Source organism: Phodopus roborovskii, unplaced genomic scaffold (genome assembly GCF_943737965.1).
Source record: "Phodopus roborovskii unplaced genomic scaffold, PHOROB, whole genome shotgun sequence".
Lineage (NCBI taxonomy): Eukaryota > Metazoa > Chordata > Mammalia > Rodentia > Cricetidae > Phodopus > Phodopus roborovskii.
The window spans coordinates 4,988,687-5,007,412 of NW_026126619.1; the positions used below are offsets into that span (position 1 = coordinate 4,988,687).

The 18,726-nt window shown below is 43.6% G+C and overlaps 1 protein-coding gene across 4 annotated transcripts in view; it reads left to right on the forward strand.

The window, feature by feature from the left end:
- The first annotated feature begins 17,018 nt into the window (after positions 1-17,018).
- Positions 17,019-18,726, forward strand: part of Ppp1r12a (protein phosphatase 1 regulatory subunit 12A) — a 102,193-nt gene continuing 100,485 nt past the window's right edge. For all 4 annotated transcript variants that reach the window (XM_051206429.1, XM_051206432.1, XM_051206431.1 and 1 more), the window contains exon 1: positions 17,019-17,315. In XM_051206429.1, the coding sequence (XP_051062386.1) occupies positions 17,079-17,315 (237 nt within the window). In that variant the 5' untranslated portion in view covers positions 17,019-17,078. The remainder of the gene's footprint in view (positions 17,316-18,726) is intronic.

Genomic DNA, 18,726 nt, shown 5'->3' on the forward strand with positions numbered 1-18,726 from the left:
GGGACAGGGAAGGAAGGAAGAGAACGCGAGAAGGGGAGACAGGAGTGAGGCTGGGGAACATCAACACAGAAAGAGACAGGGCATAGAGGCTACAGCGAGGTGGAGGAAGAGAAATAAGGCACACGGATGGGCGTAGCGATTTAGAGACAGAATGAAAGAGAAGATACGGGGAAATATGATTTATCCCATGATTTGGACATCAGATGATCCTCAAAGGCCTGAGTGTTGAAACCTTAGTCCCCACCTTGGGGTTACTGGGAGTGGAGTAGCCACTAAGAGGTGAGCTGTCGGGGAGAATCTGATCGTGTACATGAGGGGAATGGTTCCAACTATCCCCTTCAGAGACACCCTACTCCTTTCTATGCTCCCAGCCACAGTGAGGCAAGCAGCTCACTCTACAACATACCTTGTGTCTTGCTGCTTTGCCTTGCCCTAGACCCAAACCAGTAGGACCAGTGGGTGATAAGCTGAATCCTCTAAAACGTAAGGCAAGCCAATAAAAGCTTTCAATGTTGTTACTTGGATGGATGGCTGCCTCTAAATATTTTTGCTGTAGTAATAGAAAACTAACACACCATCTTACCAAATTTCTAATTCCTCAGGACCTAGAAAAAACCTTGAATATGATTTCTGTGATTTCTCCTCCTCCTCCTTCTCCTTCTTCTTGTCTGTTTTAATAATGTTTTCTTCAAGCTCTTTTGACTAGGACTTGGCTCTACAAATAAACAGGTTCTTTTTTTTTTTATTCCCAAGTCATCATACCAATTGACCACTGTATACAAGTCTACATATTGCAATTTGCTTGTATCACTGAGCTTAAAATTCTACCTTACAATTCTATAAATATAGTATGATTTACAATATTGGAATCTGAATATATTTTAGAAAAACAAATAAATAATTGACATATTGTTTCATAAATAAACCATTCCTTTTAACACTTAGCAGCTGAAAGCAACACTAGACATTTCTTATTTTATCGTGTCTACAGGTCAGAACATTAAGAACAACTTAGATAGCTGACTCCAGCTCTAAGTCTGCCTGGTCACAATCAACACCCAGTTATATAAAGGCTTTTCTTGGGCTGGAAGATCTTCTTATAATAGTGTCTTCTGGTGTGTGGCAGTTTCTTGCTATGTGAACATCTTCCTAGGACTGAGGAGATTCTCAACCTATGGATCATGACAATCAGAAAACACATTTTCCCGATATTCTTAGCAACTGAGATATGACTCCTCTATAAAATTACAGTTATGAAGTATCGATGAAAACAATTCTATGGTTGGGGTCACCACAACATGAGGAACTGTATTAAAGGGTTGCAGCATTAGGAAGGATAAGAACCACTGCCCTAAAGCAAACATGTAATCCTGAGAGGACAGAACAGAAACCCTACTGCTTTTGTGACCAGAGTAGGAAATGACTCTGTATATCCTTGGTTTTCTATTGGTTATGTCTATAAGGCTTTTTCAAGGGCATGAGTGGTTTACAACAATGTGAACATGAGGAATTAAGAATCATGCGAGGGACCATTGAGGAGGTTGGTGGTCATCTACACTGGTGTCACTACTTCTTACTCAATAGCGGGCACACTCCGGCATGGGTCAGGTCCTTGCTTCATAGGAATACCTTGTTTGTCATTCTCATCACATCTTGGACCATATAACCCTTTGACTCTTCACCTGGAGCTTCAGTAGCAATGTCTGTGGCTATGAGCTTCTCATGACAAGTATGAAGCTTACATTCACTATTTCCTGAGTTTCTGCCAGCCTGTGGCTGGGAAGGAGGTCTCCATCTTGACGAGTTGACTGACTAGGAGGCACCACAGAACAGAGCTACTCCACATGTCTTAATCTAATCATGTTGACAATCAGAATTGATTATTGCTCTTATTTTGTACCAGTTTGGTCAAATTTTCAGAAAAAAAGAACAAGCAAAACTGGGTTATACTGAAGATTATTATTTATTATATGTTTAATATTATAACAGGAAGAGCATCATTCAAATATGAATGTGACATGATTCTGGGTACATTGACATCTTGGAACATTAAGTGGTCTGTTCTTGTCTCTTTTGATAATGAAGTGCTCTTTAAACACAGTACATTTAACTTCTTAGTTTTAGTTTTATAAAATTAATCAATTCTTACCACTGTCATAGTCAATGTTTTGTTGCTGTGAAGAGACCCCATGACCACAGCACCTCTTATAAAAGAAAACATTAACTGGGACATGCTTACAGTTTTAGAGGTTTAGTCATTATCATGGTGTTGGGAAGCTTGGTGACAGGAAGACAAACATGGCGTTGGAGAAAGTATCTGAGAATTTCATGTCTGAATCTGTAGGCAGCAGGAAGAGAGAGAGACTGGCCCTGGCTTGAGCATTTGAACCCCCAAAGCCCACCTCCCCCCAGTGATACACTTCCTCCAACAAAGGCCACACCTACCCCAACAAGGCCATACCTTTTAACCCTGAAATTATGCCACTGTGAAAGCATTCAATAAATGATCCTGTGAGGGACATTCTTCTTCAAACCACCATCAAGATGAGAACTCACTGGAAAATGGCAGTTTAGAGTTCATCCATTCTATTCCTTTATCTCTCTTGTCCAAGCAAGAGGAAATATTTGTCTTCAGCATTCACTTAGCATGTGAGACGTCTTCATAAATAAACTACACTATGTCAATGGTCAACTCTAGAAGTGAAGTAGTGCTGAACTGTGATGGAAATTAGAAGAAAAACAACTCCAGCTGTACAAGAACTGTGCCATAGGAGAGCTTCCCACGCTCTCCTTCCTATCAGAACCAATTACTCCAATGACAAGGTGACTACTAATCCTCTTCCTGAGAGGTTTCGTGGTTTCCACGAAAGTGAAGACATGAATGGGGTCCAGGAAGAGAACCTCACCATTGAGAGCATGCATTGCTCTTCAGATGACTGGAATTTAGTTCACAGCACCCATGTCATGTAACTCAACACCCTGTAATTCTAGATCCAAGGGTATCACCTCTTCTGGCCTCCTAACACATTTGTGACATACATTCATAGATACACATACACACACACACACACACACACACACACACACACAGGAAAATACGTTAAATAAAATAAATCTGAGCGAAAGGGAGGAAGCTAGTCATGGTGGTGCATGCCTTTATCCTCAGGAAGCAGGGGCAGGCTGAACTGTTAGTTTCAGGTCAGTTTGGTATACATAGAGATCTCGTGTCAAGAGAAAGAGACTTAACCAAGCCAAGGTTTGTGCTTAACTATGCTAAAAGCAGTGTAGAAATTATTTACTTTCTCAGACATAAATATCTTGCCTGTTTTCCTACTTTAAAAAACTGAAGTCATTCTCACTTAAAATCTCAATATATTCACATTTTACGTATCTATAAACGTGTGTCAAATATAATCCTATACCCTATTAGCATTTTTTCAATTTTTGAGTATTAATGAAACACAGAACTTTTATATTGTTAGACTCTAGTAGTGACACAGTAGTTACTAAATAGACATGAAAGAATGACATAGTTGCATAATTTTACTTACAGTAATAAAAATAAGGTCAGTAAAGACAACATTCAAAGGGATTAATTTGGAAGTAAATTAAAACAAAAAGAAAAGTCTCAAAAAGTATAGTGTGTGTGAGAGAGAATGAGTCAAAAGTAAGATATGTACGATAGTTGTGATAAATTGAATATTTAATGGATGCCAGATATTTATAGAAAACTAAAAGTGTCTAAAACCTGAAAGGCAAAAGAAGAAAATATTAGCCCACTACACTAGTGACTAAAAAGAAAATGGAACACTTTTTTAAATGGAAAACTAAATTTAAGAGAGACTAGCAATATGTGGAGAATGCTCAGGGCAAACAGAGAGCTTCGTAATTTGAAAATTAGTGTGAATTAGTGAAAATCAGGCAACTCATCCCAGAGAAACATATCAAACTGAGCTTTCTTTCAGAGTGCTCAGCACAGCAAGCTTGAAACAAGCAACACGGTGGTTTCCCAAAGCCCGTTTATGAAGACCACGTCCTCGGCCAGCTCAGAGTTCTCCTTAAACTTCCTTTCCATTTTGCATGTACTTAGATTCTTAGCGTTTTCTCGGGAATCAACAAGTTTTAGTTCCTAGCAAGTGTGACAGTCCACCTAATGAACACTGAGAAGGAACTCTTTACAACAAATACGGAACTGATCTGTCCACAGGCAGCGTGCACAATGAAGCCCTCCGATAAAACCAGAGCCAGCCATCCATCCTCCACTCAGGAATGACGGCATGACCTTTCTGGTTTTAGCATTTAGCAACCATCAACCATTAAGCTTAACTGATTTCTTGCCCCTCCTGTCCATCTGTCCTGTCCTTGACCTCGCTGAGGCTGTCTTCACTGGTCATCTGGGTACATCTGCTGCAATCCTGCCTCCTATGAGCCACCCATTGTCACAAAAATGGCATCGGAAATGTGCGTCCCTAGACTTTGTCTACTGTTGCTAACCGAATTTCCAGATGCATGTTTTTAGAGCATTTTTTTTCCCCTCCGTTTCCCAGAATTTGACCTCTAGTTTTCTTCTTCCGGAATGATCTTATTTGATGCAGATATTTGATTATATTACTTTTCTGCTAAGAGGTCTTAAATGGCTCCTTGTTGCCCAAAACCAAAATAGCAATTGCCAAAGCCCACTACAGCTGAACAGGAGGCAAGAGTGACATGAAACGTAGCAGATCAGATAGGGACCAATGCAGGGAATTAACAACACAGGCTGTAAAATGCAAGAGACTGTAAAATGCAGGCCAAGGACTCAAGGCTCACAGATGTGCAGGAGAGGCCAGAAGTTCTGGTTTGTTTGTTTGTTTGTTTCAACAGTTTCAATAGTTTTTCTCTTTTTTTTTTCTTTTGAGAATTTCAGACTCAGTAGATGATATTGACATGTGAGCACATATATATGCATATATATATATATATATATGTAAAAATTAAAAATGAGGGCTGGATTATTCTAGAGATAGGAGAGAAGCCCTAGTCCCTACTTCACAGGACCTGTCAGATCTACATGACCCCAACTGGATGGCATTCCCCTACATATGGTATTGTGGTGGGGGGTTGGGAGGGGAGGGTGTTTAGAGTGCTTGGGAGAGGGCAGAGAGGGCAAAAGGGAGGGAAGGAGGGAGGGGAGGGGCGGGGAGGGGGAGGGAGGGAGGGAGGGAGGGAGAGGGAACTGGGATCGACATGTAAAATAAAAAAAAAAAAAAAAAAAAAAAAAAAAAAAAACGCTTTGACTCCAAAATTTAACTTGAAGAACAAGTTACTGGGGAAAAGTATTTCTATTTTTGTTTCCACAGAAAATGAAAAGATGTGGATTCCTTCCAGACTAATGTGGTTTGATCACGCCAGACCGCCTGAAACAGAGTACAAGCTGATCCTACATTCCAAACAGCTGGACAAAACAGCCCTACAGACTACAGCTAGGATATCTGAATCTTCTTCGAATCCCCTAAGACAGCGCCCCTTACCAGCAGGAAGTAGTTTGGAAAGAACGACGCCCAAATTCCCAAATATTGTGTATAAATGTTTGTTTTCATTTAATTGGACTTTGTTATATAAAATTAAATAAAAATAAATAAATAAATAAATAAATAAATGAGGGCTGGAGAGGTGGCTCAGCCATTAAAAGGCTAGGCTCACAACAAAAAATATAATAATTAAAGATGAAATAAATTTGGGTGAAAGTTCTGGTTTTTACATGAAATTTGCTGATTTTACACTTGATCTTAGCTAAAAGGAGAAGCAAATAAAATTTATGATTTTAAATGTTGATAGTTCGGATATTTTAAGCACGATATGAGCCAAATAAAACAATTGAGGAAACCTGAACATAATCAGTTAGTGGACTAGGGCCTGATAGAATTGAATTCAAATTACTAAGCATGGTAGAAAAAGACTTCGTATAATTCTTTTCTTACCCACCTTTCCGAACATCTCTCTTGCCAGCCCTCCCCTGTCAGAAACCATGTGAGTGTTTAATTGTTTTCCCTGATTTTGTGTTTTACTCCCATTCTTTGGCAGACATGGCGTATTCTCCAAACACCTCAGCCAATTCCCCCATGATAAATGACTGCATGAACGTGTCCTCTTCCCCAAGAAGCCACTCAGACCTTTCCTCCTCACCCCCCCCCTTCCCCTGAAATAGATGCCAAATGGGACTTGAAAGCACTGTGCCTAACGAAGATGGGAGGAGGAAAAGCAAGAACATGTTGGGGGATGCCGGATCCACTCAAGATAATATATAGAAGCTATATGGAAGTTAACCGTTATATCTGAACTTGAAGTGGGGGGGGGGGGATCTAAGAAAAACTACATAGATAGTAAGGTAAGTCCGCTAGATAGGAAATCATGTAAACCAGGCATTGGCAGAGAAAACTGAGTGCTCAGCAGAGGCATCTAGAGACAATGAAAGCTGTGAGGAAAACTGCAAGATTGTGGTTTCTCCTCATCTCACGGAAGATGACGAGAACACTCCAAAACAGGCTATTACCATGGCTAAATACTAACAAATACCTTTTACGTTTTGCAGTCACATTATCAGCATTGGTCCTGGTAAGACCGGCCGGTTTCTAAGGAATGGTGGTGATTGGAGAATGAAATTTGATTTGAAAGGGGACACAGTGAAAGTAAGCAGAGGGGGCCATACGTCAGGGGGGCCATTGGCATTTGGGGAAAGTTAACTCGTGGTTGTTCGGAGAATCCTGATATATTTCACATTATTTAGAATTCCTATAGCCTCCCCACCATATCCCAGTAGTGTGCTACAGTCATTGTGATGACTAAATATAGCTTTACCTGCATTCCAAGTGCGTCTTGGGCTATGATGTGTACCATTAGGGAAGTGTAACATGGTGTCCCCATTAAATTCCATGTGGGGGAGGGAGAGAGGCTGGAAATACATCTTAGAGGTTAATACACTTTGCTTCAAAAACAGGAGGACCAGAATTCAGACCTACAGGACATACATAAGTGCAGAATGGATATGGCAGCCCACCCATAATGCCAATATCTGAGAGTAGGGACAAGGAATCCCCAGAGGAAGCTGCATAGCCATGTTGGTGAGTCCTAGGTTTGACTGACAGACCTTGTCTTAAAAAAAAAAAAAAAAAAAAAAAAAAAGAAGAAGAAGAAGAAGAAGAAGAAGAAACTGGGGAGCCAGTGGGGGAAAAGTTCCCAGCCTCGACTTCAGCCCTCTGTGTACAGTGTAGTGGTTTGGAAGAGGGATGTCTCCCTTAGGCTCGTGCTTTGAATACTCTCGGCGCTGTTTAGGGGGTTATGGGACCTTTAGAAAGCAGTGCTTTGCCAGTGGAAGGATATCCTGGGCGAAGGCTTTGGGGCTGTATAGCCCCCATCTCACTTCCGGTGCCTTCTCTCTGCTTGTGGCGTCTGGATAAAAATGGGATCTTCCAGCCTTGGGTTCCCACAGCTATGCCTCCCTGACACGGTGGGTGGGCTCTATCTCTCTGGGACTATGAATCAAAATAAAACTTTCTTCTCTGACTTGACTTTTGTCAGGTGAATCTTCTAATAGTGACAGGGACGTGATGGTACAAGAGTAGGGTGTGCTGTGAAAACCCTGGCGAATGACTTTTATGCCTCCAGACTACTTAACTGGGGAACTTTGAGAGAGAAAAGCAGTTAATGCTAGAGGCAGAGCTTAATAGATCATTCTAGCGAGAATAAGGAAGATAAAAATGCTGAGAGAATGGATGCATGGCTCATGAGGTTAGAGAGGAAGACAAGGGTGCTATTAGAAAAAAAAAAAAAAAAGATAGCTCATAGGATATTTTGGCAAAGAACCTGGCCATATCCTGTCCATTTCCCTGAGGCTGAATTAAAAAAAAAAAAAAAAAAAAAAAAAAAAAAGCAATGGGTTAATTTGTTTGGTGGAATGGATTTCTAGACAGCATTAACACTGAGTCTGCAGAACAGTTGTTACTGACTACACTTCCACAGGTCTACAGTGAAAAGAAGCAATAGATAGTGCAGAGCCCTGTGATGCTTAAGAAGGCAGTCAAGTCATGTGCTGGAAAGCAGGCTTCAATTGTTATGCAGGTTAGTATCATTAAAGAGAAGCCTCAGCTCAGTAGGAATAGCTCAGTCCCCGGGGCAAGACCACACCTCCAACCTGTGAGAAGAGAGCCTGGGAGGGTCCCTGCTGCCATGCTTTCCCAGGCTGTTAACATGCCTTCTCCTCTGTTACAGTTTACTTTTCAGTTGGCTGTGAAGAACACAGTGACCAAAAGCAACATGGGGAAGACAGGGTTTGTGTCATCTTCCATGGTCCAGGGAAGACAAGAAAGAAAGTCAAGATAGAAGCTTAAAGCAGAAACCATGGAGGAATGCTGCTTACTGGCTTGCTCCTAGTCTCACAAACACCTACCTGTTTTAGAGAGGCCTGCCCAACCTGACTACAAGTGCCCAACCTGACTATAGTGCCTTGGGTCCTTCTAGATCAATTAACAATCAGTAAAATGCTCCACTGACGTGCCCAGAGGCTAAGCTGAGAGAGGTACCCCTCTAATAACCTGGGCAGTGTCAAGTTGACACTTCTGTCAACTAAAAGATCAGCCAACCATGATGACTCTATCCATCTGGAAGCATAAGGCAAAATAAACCCTTTCATCCTCAACTTGTCTGCCTGTTTGTTTATTTATTTTGTTTTGTTTGAGACAGGGTATCACTACCTGGAGTTGGCTGCTCTGGAACTTGCTATATAGACCAGGCTAGCCTTGAACTCAGAATTCAGAGGTCTGCCTCCTCCAGTGTTGGGATTAAAGGTGTGGGTCACCGTGTCTGGCCCTTAACTTGCTTTTTGTCTGAAATTTTACCACAGCTACAGGAAAGTAAATAGTACCCACACGACACACACATATATACAAGCACCTGTGCAAGCAAACGTAACTATGCATATGCAAACACACATACAGACATATACATACAACATACACACGCGCGCGCGCGCGCGCGCGCGCACACACACACACACACACACACACACAAAGAAGGGAAAGGAAAACGAGTTTTCAGGGGTTGGGTATATAGCTCAAAGGTAGAGCACTTTGCCTAATGTGTTTTAGGATTTGTGGTTATCCTCTGCCCTGGAGATAAGTAAGCTCAAACAGAAAAACTGAAAGAATAGTAAATATCAGAATACCTGTTGTGGAATATTACTCTAACTACCTAGTGATGTGTTACATTTGTTTATGTTGTGGAATGTTACATTAACTAGGCAAACGTGTTACATTTTGTTTATGCTGCATTTGTTTAATGATGTAAATATGCATTGCCTCGCTTGTCTAAGGCACCTGATTGGTCTAATAAAAATCTGAATGGCCAATAGCTAGGCAGGAGCAGGGAGGCAGGGCTGGTAGGGAGAGAGAATAAGTAGGAGGAACAATCCAGGTTCAAGAAAGAAGAGAGAAGAGAGAGAGAGAAGAGAATGAGCAAGAATGAGAGGGATCAGACAGACTAGACTTACTAGATGTCACTTGCTCTCATCATAGAAACTGTCTCTGGCTGTTAGCAAAACTGAATGTATTGGAAGAATGAGTGTCTCCCAAAATGGTGTATGTGAGTTGAGAGAGTGTAAAAACAAACACAAACAGAAATCAGTCACTACAGACCCTAGAGTAGAAATTGACTTTGATAATGCTAAAAAGAACCTATCTAATCGCTTTATATAGAGGTATATAATTTGTTCACCTTTTGTTACCCAACATTTTGGAGAATAATGTCTGTAATAATTTCAGGGATTTTGGAAGGACAATGGCATCCATTAGGAATTTCTTCTTTACTTGGTCTTTAACTGGGCATCCATGCCGAGAACTTTGGACTGGAGAAAATGTAGACACGTAAAATAGCTCATGTTTGCTCTTGGTAGCCATAATGGAAGGGTCAGCAAGCTTCATCTGCAACAGTAGAACCAGCGATCTGTTTGCAAAGGACGAGGTGGTAACAGTTTCGCCAAACAAGTCTCTGCACTGTGCTCATCTTTATTCAAAACTCCTAGAGACAACAAACAAGTAAATAAGAACAAACATTTTCTAAACTCACTAGCAATCACAGCCGTAATCATTTCCCTGAAGGGCTAGATAGTCTGCTTTTAGGAAGGCTCACACATTTAAGATGGAGGCTTTAGTGCTTCACTAAGTGAGCATCCCTGTGAGGTTGCCCGTCTCCAGAGACATGACAGCAGAACACTCACTCTAAAGGACAGTGATTCACCAAAGTGACAAAGAGCCAAGGCTGACATCATGATGTGCTTTGTTTCTTCATCTTGGAAGCAACTGATTATTATATTTGCTGTACCTATCTATACAGGGCAAGACAGACAAGATATATATAAGGTGAATACTTGGAGACAGGAACTCCGTAGGGGCTGGGTACAGTGGGTTTTTATTTTATTTAATTTTTTTTTACTATCTTTGACAACATCAGCACTGGCACCAACAATGCCATTCCTCAGGATTTTCACACAGGGTGATCTGTTTGATATTAATCTTCCTCACATTTTTTTCTACTGATTATAGTGGCTAATTAGCAACCTTCACACTAACTCTGAAGCCAGTCATTATCCTCTGCATATTTTTTTTTTTTTTGCCTGTAAAAGTACAGTAAATAGAATTCAAAGTTGGTCCCTGAAATTCTTATCTCTGGTGAGTATACCAGCTCTATAATAAGGTTATATTACACAAACCAAAAGAAAGAACTTTGACCAATGCAATTAATGTCCCAAACCTGCTGCTTCTTAGTTATTGAAAAATATTTCTCGGGCAGAGGGCATACTCAGTAGTAGAACATTTGCTAAGCATGAAGCCCAGGGCCCTAACTTGAAAATTAGGGTGGTGGGAAAGTAAAACATTTTGAATGGTTGGAGTATAAAATGGTTTTGAGCACTAAATTGTGTGGTGGCCTTTTACAAATTAAAGCAGGAATAGCCAGCCATATGATCCAGAAATCCCACTCCTGAGTGTATATATCAAAGAAATGAGATCACATACTCAAATAGATATTTATACTCATAATTATTTATAACATTGGCCTAAATGTAGAAGCAACCTAATGATGTCAGTGGGTAAAAAGATAGGTCAAATATCCATATCCGTATGCAGAAGGCAATTCTGACACATGTTATAATATGGATACAATCTGGAGACATTTTGCTAGGGGAAATAAACTGTTCACAAAAGGATAGATGCTATGTAATTCTATTTATGAAGTACTCAGTAGTGAAACTCTCATAAACAAGAGGCATCGTTTCTCAGGACTGGAGGGAACAAGGAATAGAATTCTGTTCAGTATGTTGACTTTCCACCTTGCAAGGTGAGTAACTTCTGGGAACAGAGGGTAGCAATGGATACATCAAAATGACTGGGATGGGGATGCATCTCTGTGTTATCATGCTTGTCTGGAAAGCAAGAAGTTGTGAATCACACCTCTAAGTGTCACCAAAAAAATAAGTATAGCTGATAAAATTTCAGTGTACATTTTAACAATGACTAACTAAATGGGAAAGAAGGGAGATTATCTCAAATGGACTTGAATTTGAAGGAAAGATCTAAAAACAGAGGCTGGATCCTTCCCCCAGATTTTTCCTGCAGGTCTGTTGTTGTTAGTTGTCTAATGGAAGAAGCCACACAACAGAAACTTGGGAACAGCTTGTGGCTGGGTGGTAGCCAGCAAGAAAATAGGACCACAGTTCCACATGAAACATAATACCAACAACCGGTGAGCTTGGAAACATCAGAGAGAATACACCTGCCAGCATCCTGATCTCAGCTTCCTACCATGCTGACCAGAGGATGCTGCTACTGATGTATCACATATATTCCTGGCCCAGGGACACCATGGGTTTAAATCTGTCTAGTTTTAAGCCTTCATCTCTGTGGCCATGTGTCATACAGCAGCAGAAAATGAAGGCAGTGTCAACGTTTGTTATTTACGATCAAGAACCCCATTTAGTCCATGTATGTGATAGCCAAAGAACCTTAATGAATATCATCAGATTCTGTGCAAGTAGACATATATCCTACTATTAATAGAAAGTATAAGTGATGCCAGGCAAGTGAAATTTAGAGAAACAAAAACAGATGTCTGCTATGTATTAGTGTGTGTATGCGCGTGCACACGCGCATGCATACACGCACTCAAACATATGTGTACTCACATATGTTTATTAGAGATTAATTTGTATCTATTTTACCAGGTCTTTTAATACATTTTTGTTGTTGTTGCTTTTGATTTGTGTAGCACTGGATATTGGCCCCTGATCCTGACATAGTCTAAGCAAGTACTATACTGCCAGACTGTCCCTTCAGCCTACAGTAATTGTTTCTTTGATGTGGTTTTGAGATAGGTAATGTCTTTCTATGTCCATGTCACCCTTGAATTCATGATCTTTCTGTCACAGCCTTCCATGTGCTAGAATGTCAGGCATACTTTACCAACCTTTCCCACCTTGAGTGACAGCCCACAGATCTCAAATAGTTGTGAATAATTTCTAATCATGTTACCATCATTCCTTAGCAGGGTGCTCTAAGTCCTCAATTATTCATTTGACACGATAGAAATAAATGTACCTTGAGCTGGGTGGTGGTGGCACACACCTTTAATCCCAGCACTTAGGGAGGCAGAGGTAGGCAGAGGCAGGCAGATGTCTGTGAGTTTGAGGCCAGCCTGATCTACAGAGTGAGTTCCAGGAGAGCCAGGACTATTTCACAGAGAAACCCTGTCTCAAATCTCAAAACAAAAAAAAAAAAAAAAAAAAAAAAAAAAAAAAAACAAAAGAAGAAGTAAATGTATCTTGTAAGTTTACAAGAATCTTTGGGTCATTTAGTGCACTCAAAGCATTTGGCTGTAATACAAATGGGAAAATCCAATGGGACACTTCTAATGTTCCAAGATTCTATCGGAATGGAGAAAAGAGCAAAGAAAGAAAAGAAAGAGGAGGGAGTAGGAGGATGCAGAAGACACACAACCGTTATCATCCATTAGCTTTCCACTGCATCTCCGGCTACCATCCGCACCAGACTTCCAAACAGAAGAAGGCAATGCCCATTCAAGTGTACCAATACCAGGGTCTTTCACTGCACTGATGACTTTTCAGTCTTTGAGGATTTTCTTTTAAAATGAAACAGGTCATACTTTAAGCCTCATTGGCAAATATATTCTCAGTTTATGTCAGTGATTAATTGATTTCACTAACATCAAGAAGTCTTGTATGAATGCTTACCAAGGGAGAAGGTGTTCCATAAATAAAGCTTTTACATTTACCCAGGCTGCCTGTACACGAACACACATGCACACACACACCCTGAGTCATCTCCAGCATTGTGAGAAACTGCTTTGTATAGAACACTTCAGGTGACCGGGCTACTCTGCTTTGGAGCCTGTGGTGGTTGTGTGCTCTGACCCTGACTGTTCTTTTCCTGCTTTTATGAAAGTCACTCCATGCTCCCCTCCCCCAACATGTGCTGTCACGTTTGTGCTTAGCCAATCTCTATTCCAACGACTAGTTTGAGTATCATTACCTTCCTCAAGACTTCCTGTAGAGGTTGCTCCGAGGTGCTCTCAACTGCATCTCAGCCTGTGGCCAAGACATAGCAAAAAATGCATTCCTGTGGGTGGCTCAATATGAAACGTGTTCATTTTCCATCACACACACACACACACACACACACACACACACACACACACACACACACACGTTTGCCTTTGATTTAAGGCTCTGTAGTGCCATGGGTAGTCCTCGAGTGTAAGCTCATCCATGGCAGGGGACTTTATGCATTCAGCAACTAGAATTCATGAATTCAGGAATGTTGTTTTAATTGAAATCTAACAGCACGTAAGTGTATTCCCAATAGGTTTCTAGCCACCTCATATGCTAGTTGCAATCACATTAATGGCCTACATTCTGTATAACTGTCAGATAGTCGCTGGATTTCCAGGTTTGGGGGAACCAATGTAGTTGGTTCGTGGAAATAGTAGTTACTACTTGTAGTTTGCTAAGGATAGGTCTTTGGGATAAAACCCGATGGAGCATAAGTTAGCAGGAAGCTGACAATCATAGTGTAGTACAAGGAACCGTTGGGCCAAGGCGTGAGTCTCACTAACTTTGTACAGAGACAAAAGATTTTAGGTGCTGTGATCCAGAACTAGAGATGAGCTTAAGTGTAGACCACAAGTTCAGGGGGTTCGTTGTTGACTCTGGTCAACTCTTTGGTTAGGACTCAGTATTTTACATTAGCCAACTGTAAACATTTTTCTAGGTCCTCAAACACGTGTGCTTCCATCTCTGGTTCTAACGTGTATAGGTCTTCAGGAGATGGAGAGAGTTGTGTTTCTTCAACTTCTGTTTAGATCAATCACTAATTATGATAATATTAGATACGTCTGCCTTCTGTATGCGCTACTAAAAAGTTATGTTCATTTTTGAGTTAACTATAGGTATACAACACACACACACACACACACACACACACACACACACACACACACACCCTAAAAAGACAGAGCAGGTGGCAATTGGAAGAACTGCCTGACCTTAGAAGTTATGGAGTAAGGAAAGCTAAATTTTGTGAAGTTTGAACAAGTTAACAGCCCAAGGTTTGAGGTTTCTGTTTATTTTTTTAATTTATAGCATTGAGTAATTAAACTTAGGTTTTATCAATAAACTTTTGTGTGGGTTTTTGTATTATTTTTATATCCTGAAATAAGTGCTTGGGTCAGGAATGGTATACCTCCCATCAAGTCCTTCTTGCCCAAGAGAGAACTTGAAAGAGCAATGTATATTCCAAGAGCATTTGTTTGTTTGTTTGTTTTGTTTTGATGAAACAGGGGTTCTCTGTGTAACAGCTCTAGCTGTCCCAGAACTGGCTCTGTAGACCAGGCTGGCCTCAAACTCAGAGATTCGCCTGTCTCTGCCAACCTAGTGCTGGGATCAAAGGCGTGTGCCACCACTGCCTAGCTCCAAGAGTATTTTTAAGAGCTAATAAATAGACCAGAATGTTCTCAGAAAACAAGGAAAAGTCTTTCTAGGTAGATAGAGGAGCTGACAAGGCTATCCTCAATTCTTTTTCCTTTATTTTAAAGGCTGCGTTATGTACAGAGGACTTTTATAATTTTGTGTTGAGAAAATTCACTACCCAACACCATTATTAGCATTGTTATGTGAAGGTCCGATGCTACAATCCTCGGCACATTTTATGAAGACACACTAGGGCATTTCATGTGCGGGCACGCTCGTTTTGTGTTGTAAAGGAAGTATTTTTATTCTGTCTTACATTCTATTAAAATTCCTAAAATTGAAGTTCAGAATATTCAGTCTTATAAGGAAGGCGATTCCCCAAGCAGATTTTACTCAATTATTCTAATGTAGTCTAAGAAAGGCAACATAATGAGAATAAGAAAATGAGTTTTCACTGTAATATCGCCAGTAGGAGAGGGGAGGGGGGCCACAGAGATGGACAACCTCTTGCAAGCCTGACCCAGAATTGAAATTGTTTTCTTTTGTGCGGGGGATCTCCGACTGTAGACTCTAGAGAACCCCCAAATATTCAGTGGTACAGTTTTATGACTTATTATAGACCTGAAGTGGGGGGGGGGAGGCGGTGTTTGGAAAAGGCAAAGTTAAACACTGTTTTATGATAATGCCTTTTGCAGCACGTGAATTTACAAAATGCGTTCAGAGAAATTCAATGTGTTGCATTTTCAGTGCCTTGGAAGTCGCGACTTACTAGACAGGTATTCGATAAGTATTGGTCGAATTAATGGCCTTTATCCTCATTCCTTTTCAATTCTAGACGCGGCCCGGGCTCTTTACTCCATAGAAAGCAATGGAGCTGGAACCATAAATCCCTTAAAAGGTCAGGACCAGTTAACAGGGCTGAGCTAACCTCCTGGGCAGTGCCACACACAAACTGACACACACACACACACACAGAGAGAGAGAGAGAGAGAGAGAGAGAGAGAGAGAGAGAGAGAGAGAGAGAAAGCCATAAGGAAGAGGAATCAAAACAGGTTTAAAGAGACAGAAGGGGGAAAAAAACCAAAACAAAACAAAACAAGCGAGCCTAAGAGGAAAGACATTTCTGCTGCGGGTGTCAGCAGGAAGCGACCGACCGCAATTACCGTAGGTCACCTACACCCGCCCCGCCCCGGGCGCCCGCCACCCCCGCCCGTGGGCGAGCCCCTCGGTCCCCGCCACCGGGGCGGTAGGGACGGCTCACACCCCGCTGTCACCACGCCCTCGCTCCCGGGTCCCCCGAGCACCCCCAGGCCCCTGAAGCTCGACCCGTGTGCACTGCGTTCAAATCACACAGCCAATAGGAGAGCCCTGCGCCCTGGGCAGACGCGCAGCACCGCGCAGCCCGGGGGAGGCGGCTCAAGCCCGGTGCCACCCGCCCCTCCCTCCCTCCCTCCCTCCCTCCCTCCCTCCCTCCCTCCCTCCCTCCCTCCCTCCCTGCGGCCGGTCGGGGCCCCGGGTCCCGCAGGACAACCTTCCCTTCCCGGCCTCCTCCCTCCCTTCCAGCACCGTCCCATCCCAGCCCGCGCAGTCACAGCCGCAGCCACACCCGCTCGCTTCCCCTCCTCCCGCCGCCGCCGCCGCCGCTCTCTTCCTGGGCCGGGCGGGGCCTGAGGGCGGGGAGTGGGAGGAGCCTAGGCGGGACGCGCGTGCGCACTGGCCGCGCGCGGAGGGGGGGGGCGCGCGATCTCGCGAAGTTACGCCGCGCCGGGCGGACGGGCGGGACGGGAGGACGGGACGGGCGGACTGAGTGACTGACTGCCGCGCCGGGGGCGGGCGAGCGGGCGGGCGGGCGTCTGTGTGAGGAAGAGAGCAGCTCCAGCCCCGCCGCGCTCGCCCCAGTGCTCTGTGGGATACTGGAAGTCTCGAGCGCCTCCTCCTCCTCCGCGGCCCGGCCCGGCCCGGCTCGCAGCTCGGCTCCGGGCCGTTCTCTCCGCCGCCGCCGCCGCGTCCCCTGCCCCCGCTCGCGGTCAGAAGAAGAAGAAGAAGGAGCCGGCGGCAGCAGACGGGGATGAAGATGGCGGACGCGAAGCAGAAGCGGAACGAGCAGCTGAAGCGCTGGATCGGCTCGGAGACGGACCTCGAGCCCCCCGTGGTGAAGCGGCAGAAGACCAAGGTGAAGTTCGACGATGGCGCCGTCTTCCTGGCCGCCTGCTCCAGCGGGGACACGGACGAGGTCCTCAAGCTGCTGCACCGCGGCGCCGACATCAACTACGCCAATGTGGACGGGCTCACCGCCCTGCACCAGGTCTGTGCGCCCTCCGCCCTCCCGGCCGCTCGCACGCCCGCCCCGGCCCCGGCCCCGGCCCCAGCCCCCACCCCGGGCCCACGCCGGCCGTGCTCGCCCGCCCGCCCGCTCGAGCCCCCGGGCCTCTCCAAGAGGTCGCCCGTCCCCAGGCCCGGGGGTGCCGGCGGGAGGCGTCCCTGCTGCGGCGGACGGGGCCGGCTCCAGGCCCGGCCGGCTGGTTTCCTGGAGTCCTGATGGGCCATTTGTGGACGTGTGTCCGCCACCCGTGGGTCAAGACGAGCCGGAGTGTGTGTGTGTGTGTGATGGGTTGTGCCGAGGCCCGGTGTCAGTGCTACACTGGTTTTTGTGTGTGTGTGTTTTTGGGGGGTGGGGTAGTAGTTGAAAACCACTAGCAGGGTGCCTTGGGCAGATGGACCCCCTTTAGCCTGGAGGTGGACGTTGGTTTGGGGGTACTTTTTAGGGATTGATCACAAATGGTGATGATGATGATGATGATGATATGATAATAATAGTAATCAAGAACCATAGCCCCGGTGCCCTGAGCGAGCGATTTCCTGTTTTCTCCTTTATTACTCTTGGTCACTGGGGAGGGGGAAACTGGGTGTTGAATTAGCTAATCTGCACAGGCTGAAAGAGAGGGAGGGGGTGGTAGTGTTACCGGGTAAGGGAGCCTTCCCAAGTGGGCTTGCCCACCTCTCCACTGAAATGTATGGATTCCTGTACTCGAAGAGTTTGTCGCAGTGTCACAGATTCCCTGAGCTCTGGCTCCAGGAGTGTGTGCACCAGGGCTAGAAAGAGAAGGATAAACACTGCACTCTTCAAAGACAGTTGCCAAGCTTTGTTTTGTTTTTGTTTTCTTTTGGGGTGGGGGCAGAAAAAAAAAGAAAGCTAATCACAATCTTTTCTCAAAATGGATGCTCTGTGCATGTTAAAGTTTTATAGTAGTCCGATTGGGATCTCTCAGTGTTAGCCAAATAAGGAGAAACTATTGGCAATCCAGAGATAATGTTGCTTTGCCTTTAACAAGCCAAAAGCAACAAAACCCTCGGAGTCCTGCTTGGAAAGCAAGTTTCAAGTGCTAGTAATAGGTGCTATGGCATAGAATCTTTATATTTTCATATTAAGCAACAAAATTGACAATGAAAAAGACTTTTCTGGCTAACTCAAACTCGTCCTGGTTGTGTGTGTGGAAAATCAGCTTTATTTTGATTAATACTGTGGTAAAAACTTGTTTGGGTGGTTGAAATTTAAGGCTTCACACTTTGTATCTGAACTTTACATTTTGTGACTCTTAACTTTATACCTTTTAGAAAGGAATGGTATATTTTCCTTATATTGCTTCCTGCTTTAGTAAGTGATGACCATTTTAAGTTTTATTTAATCAAGCTCTCATATCACACTTGGCGTTTAG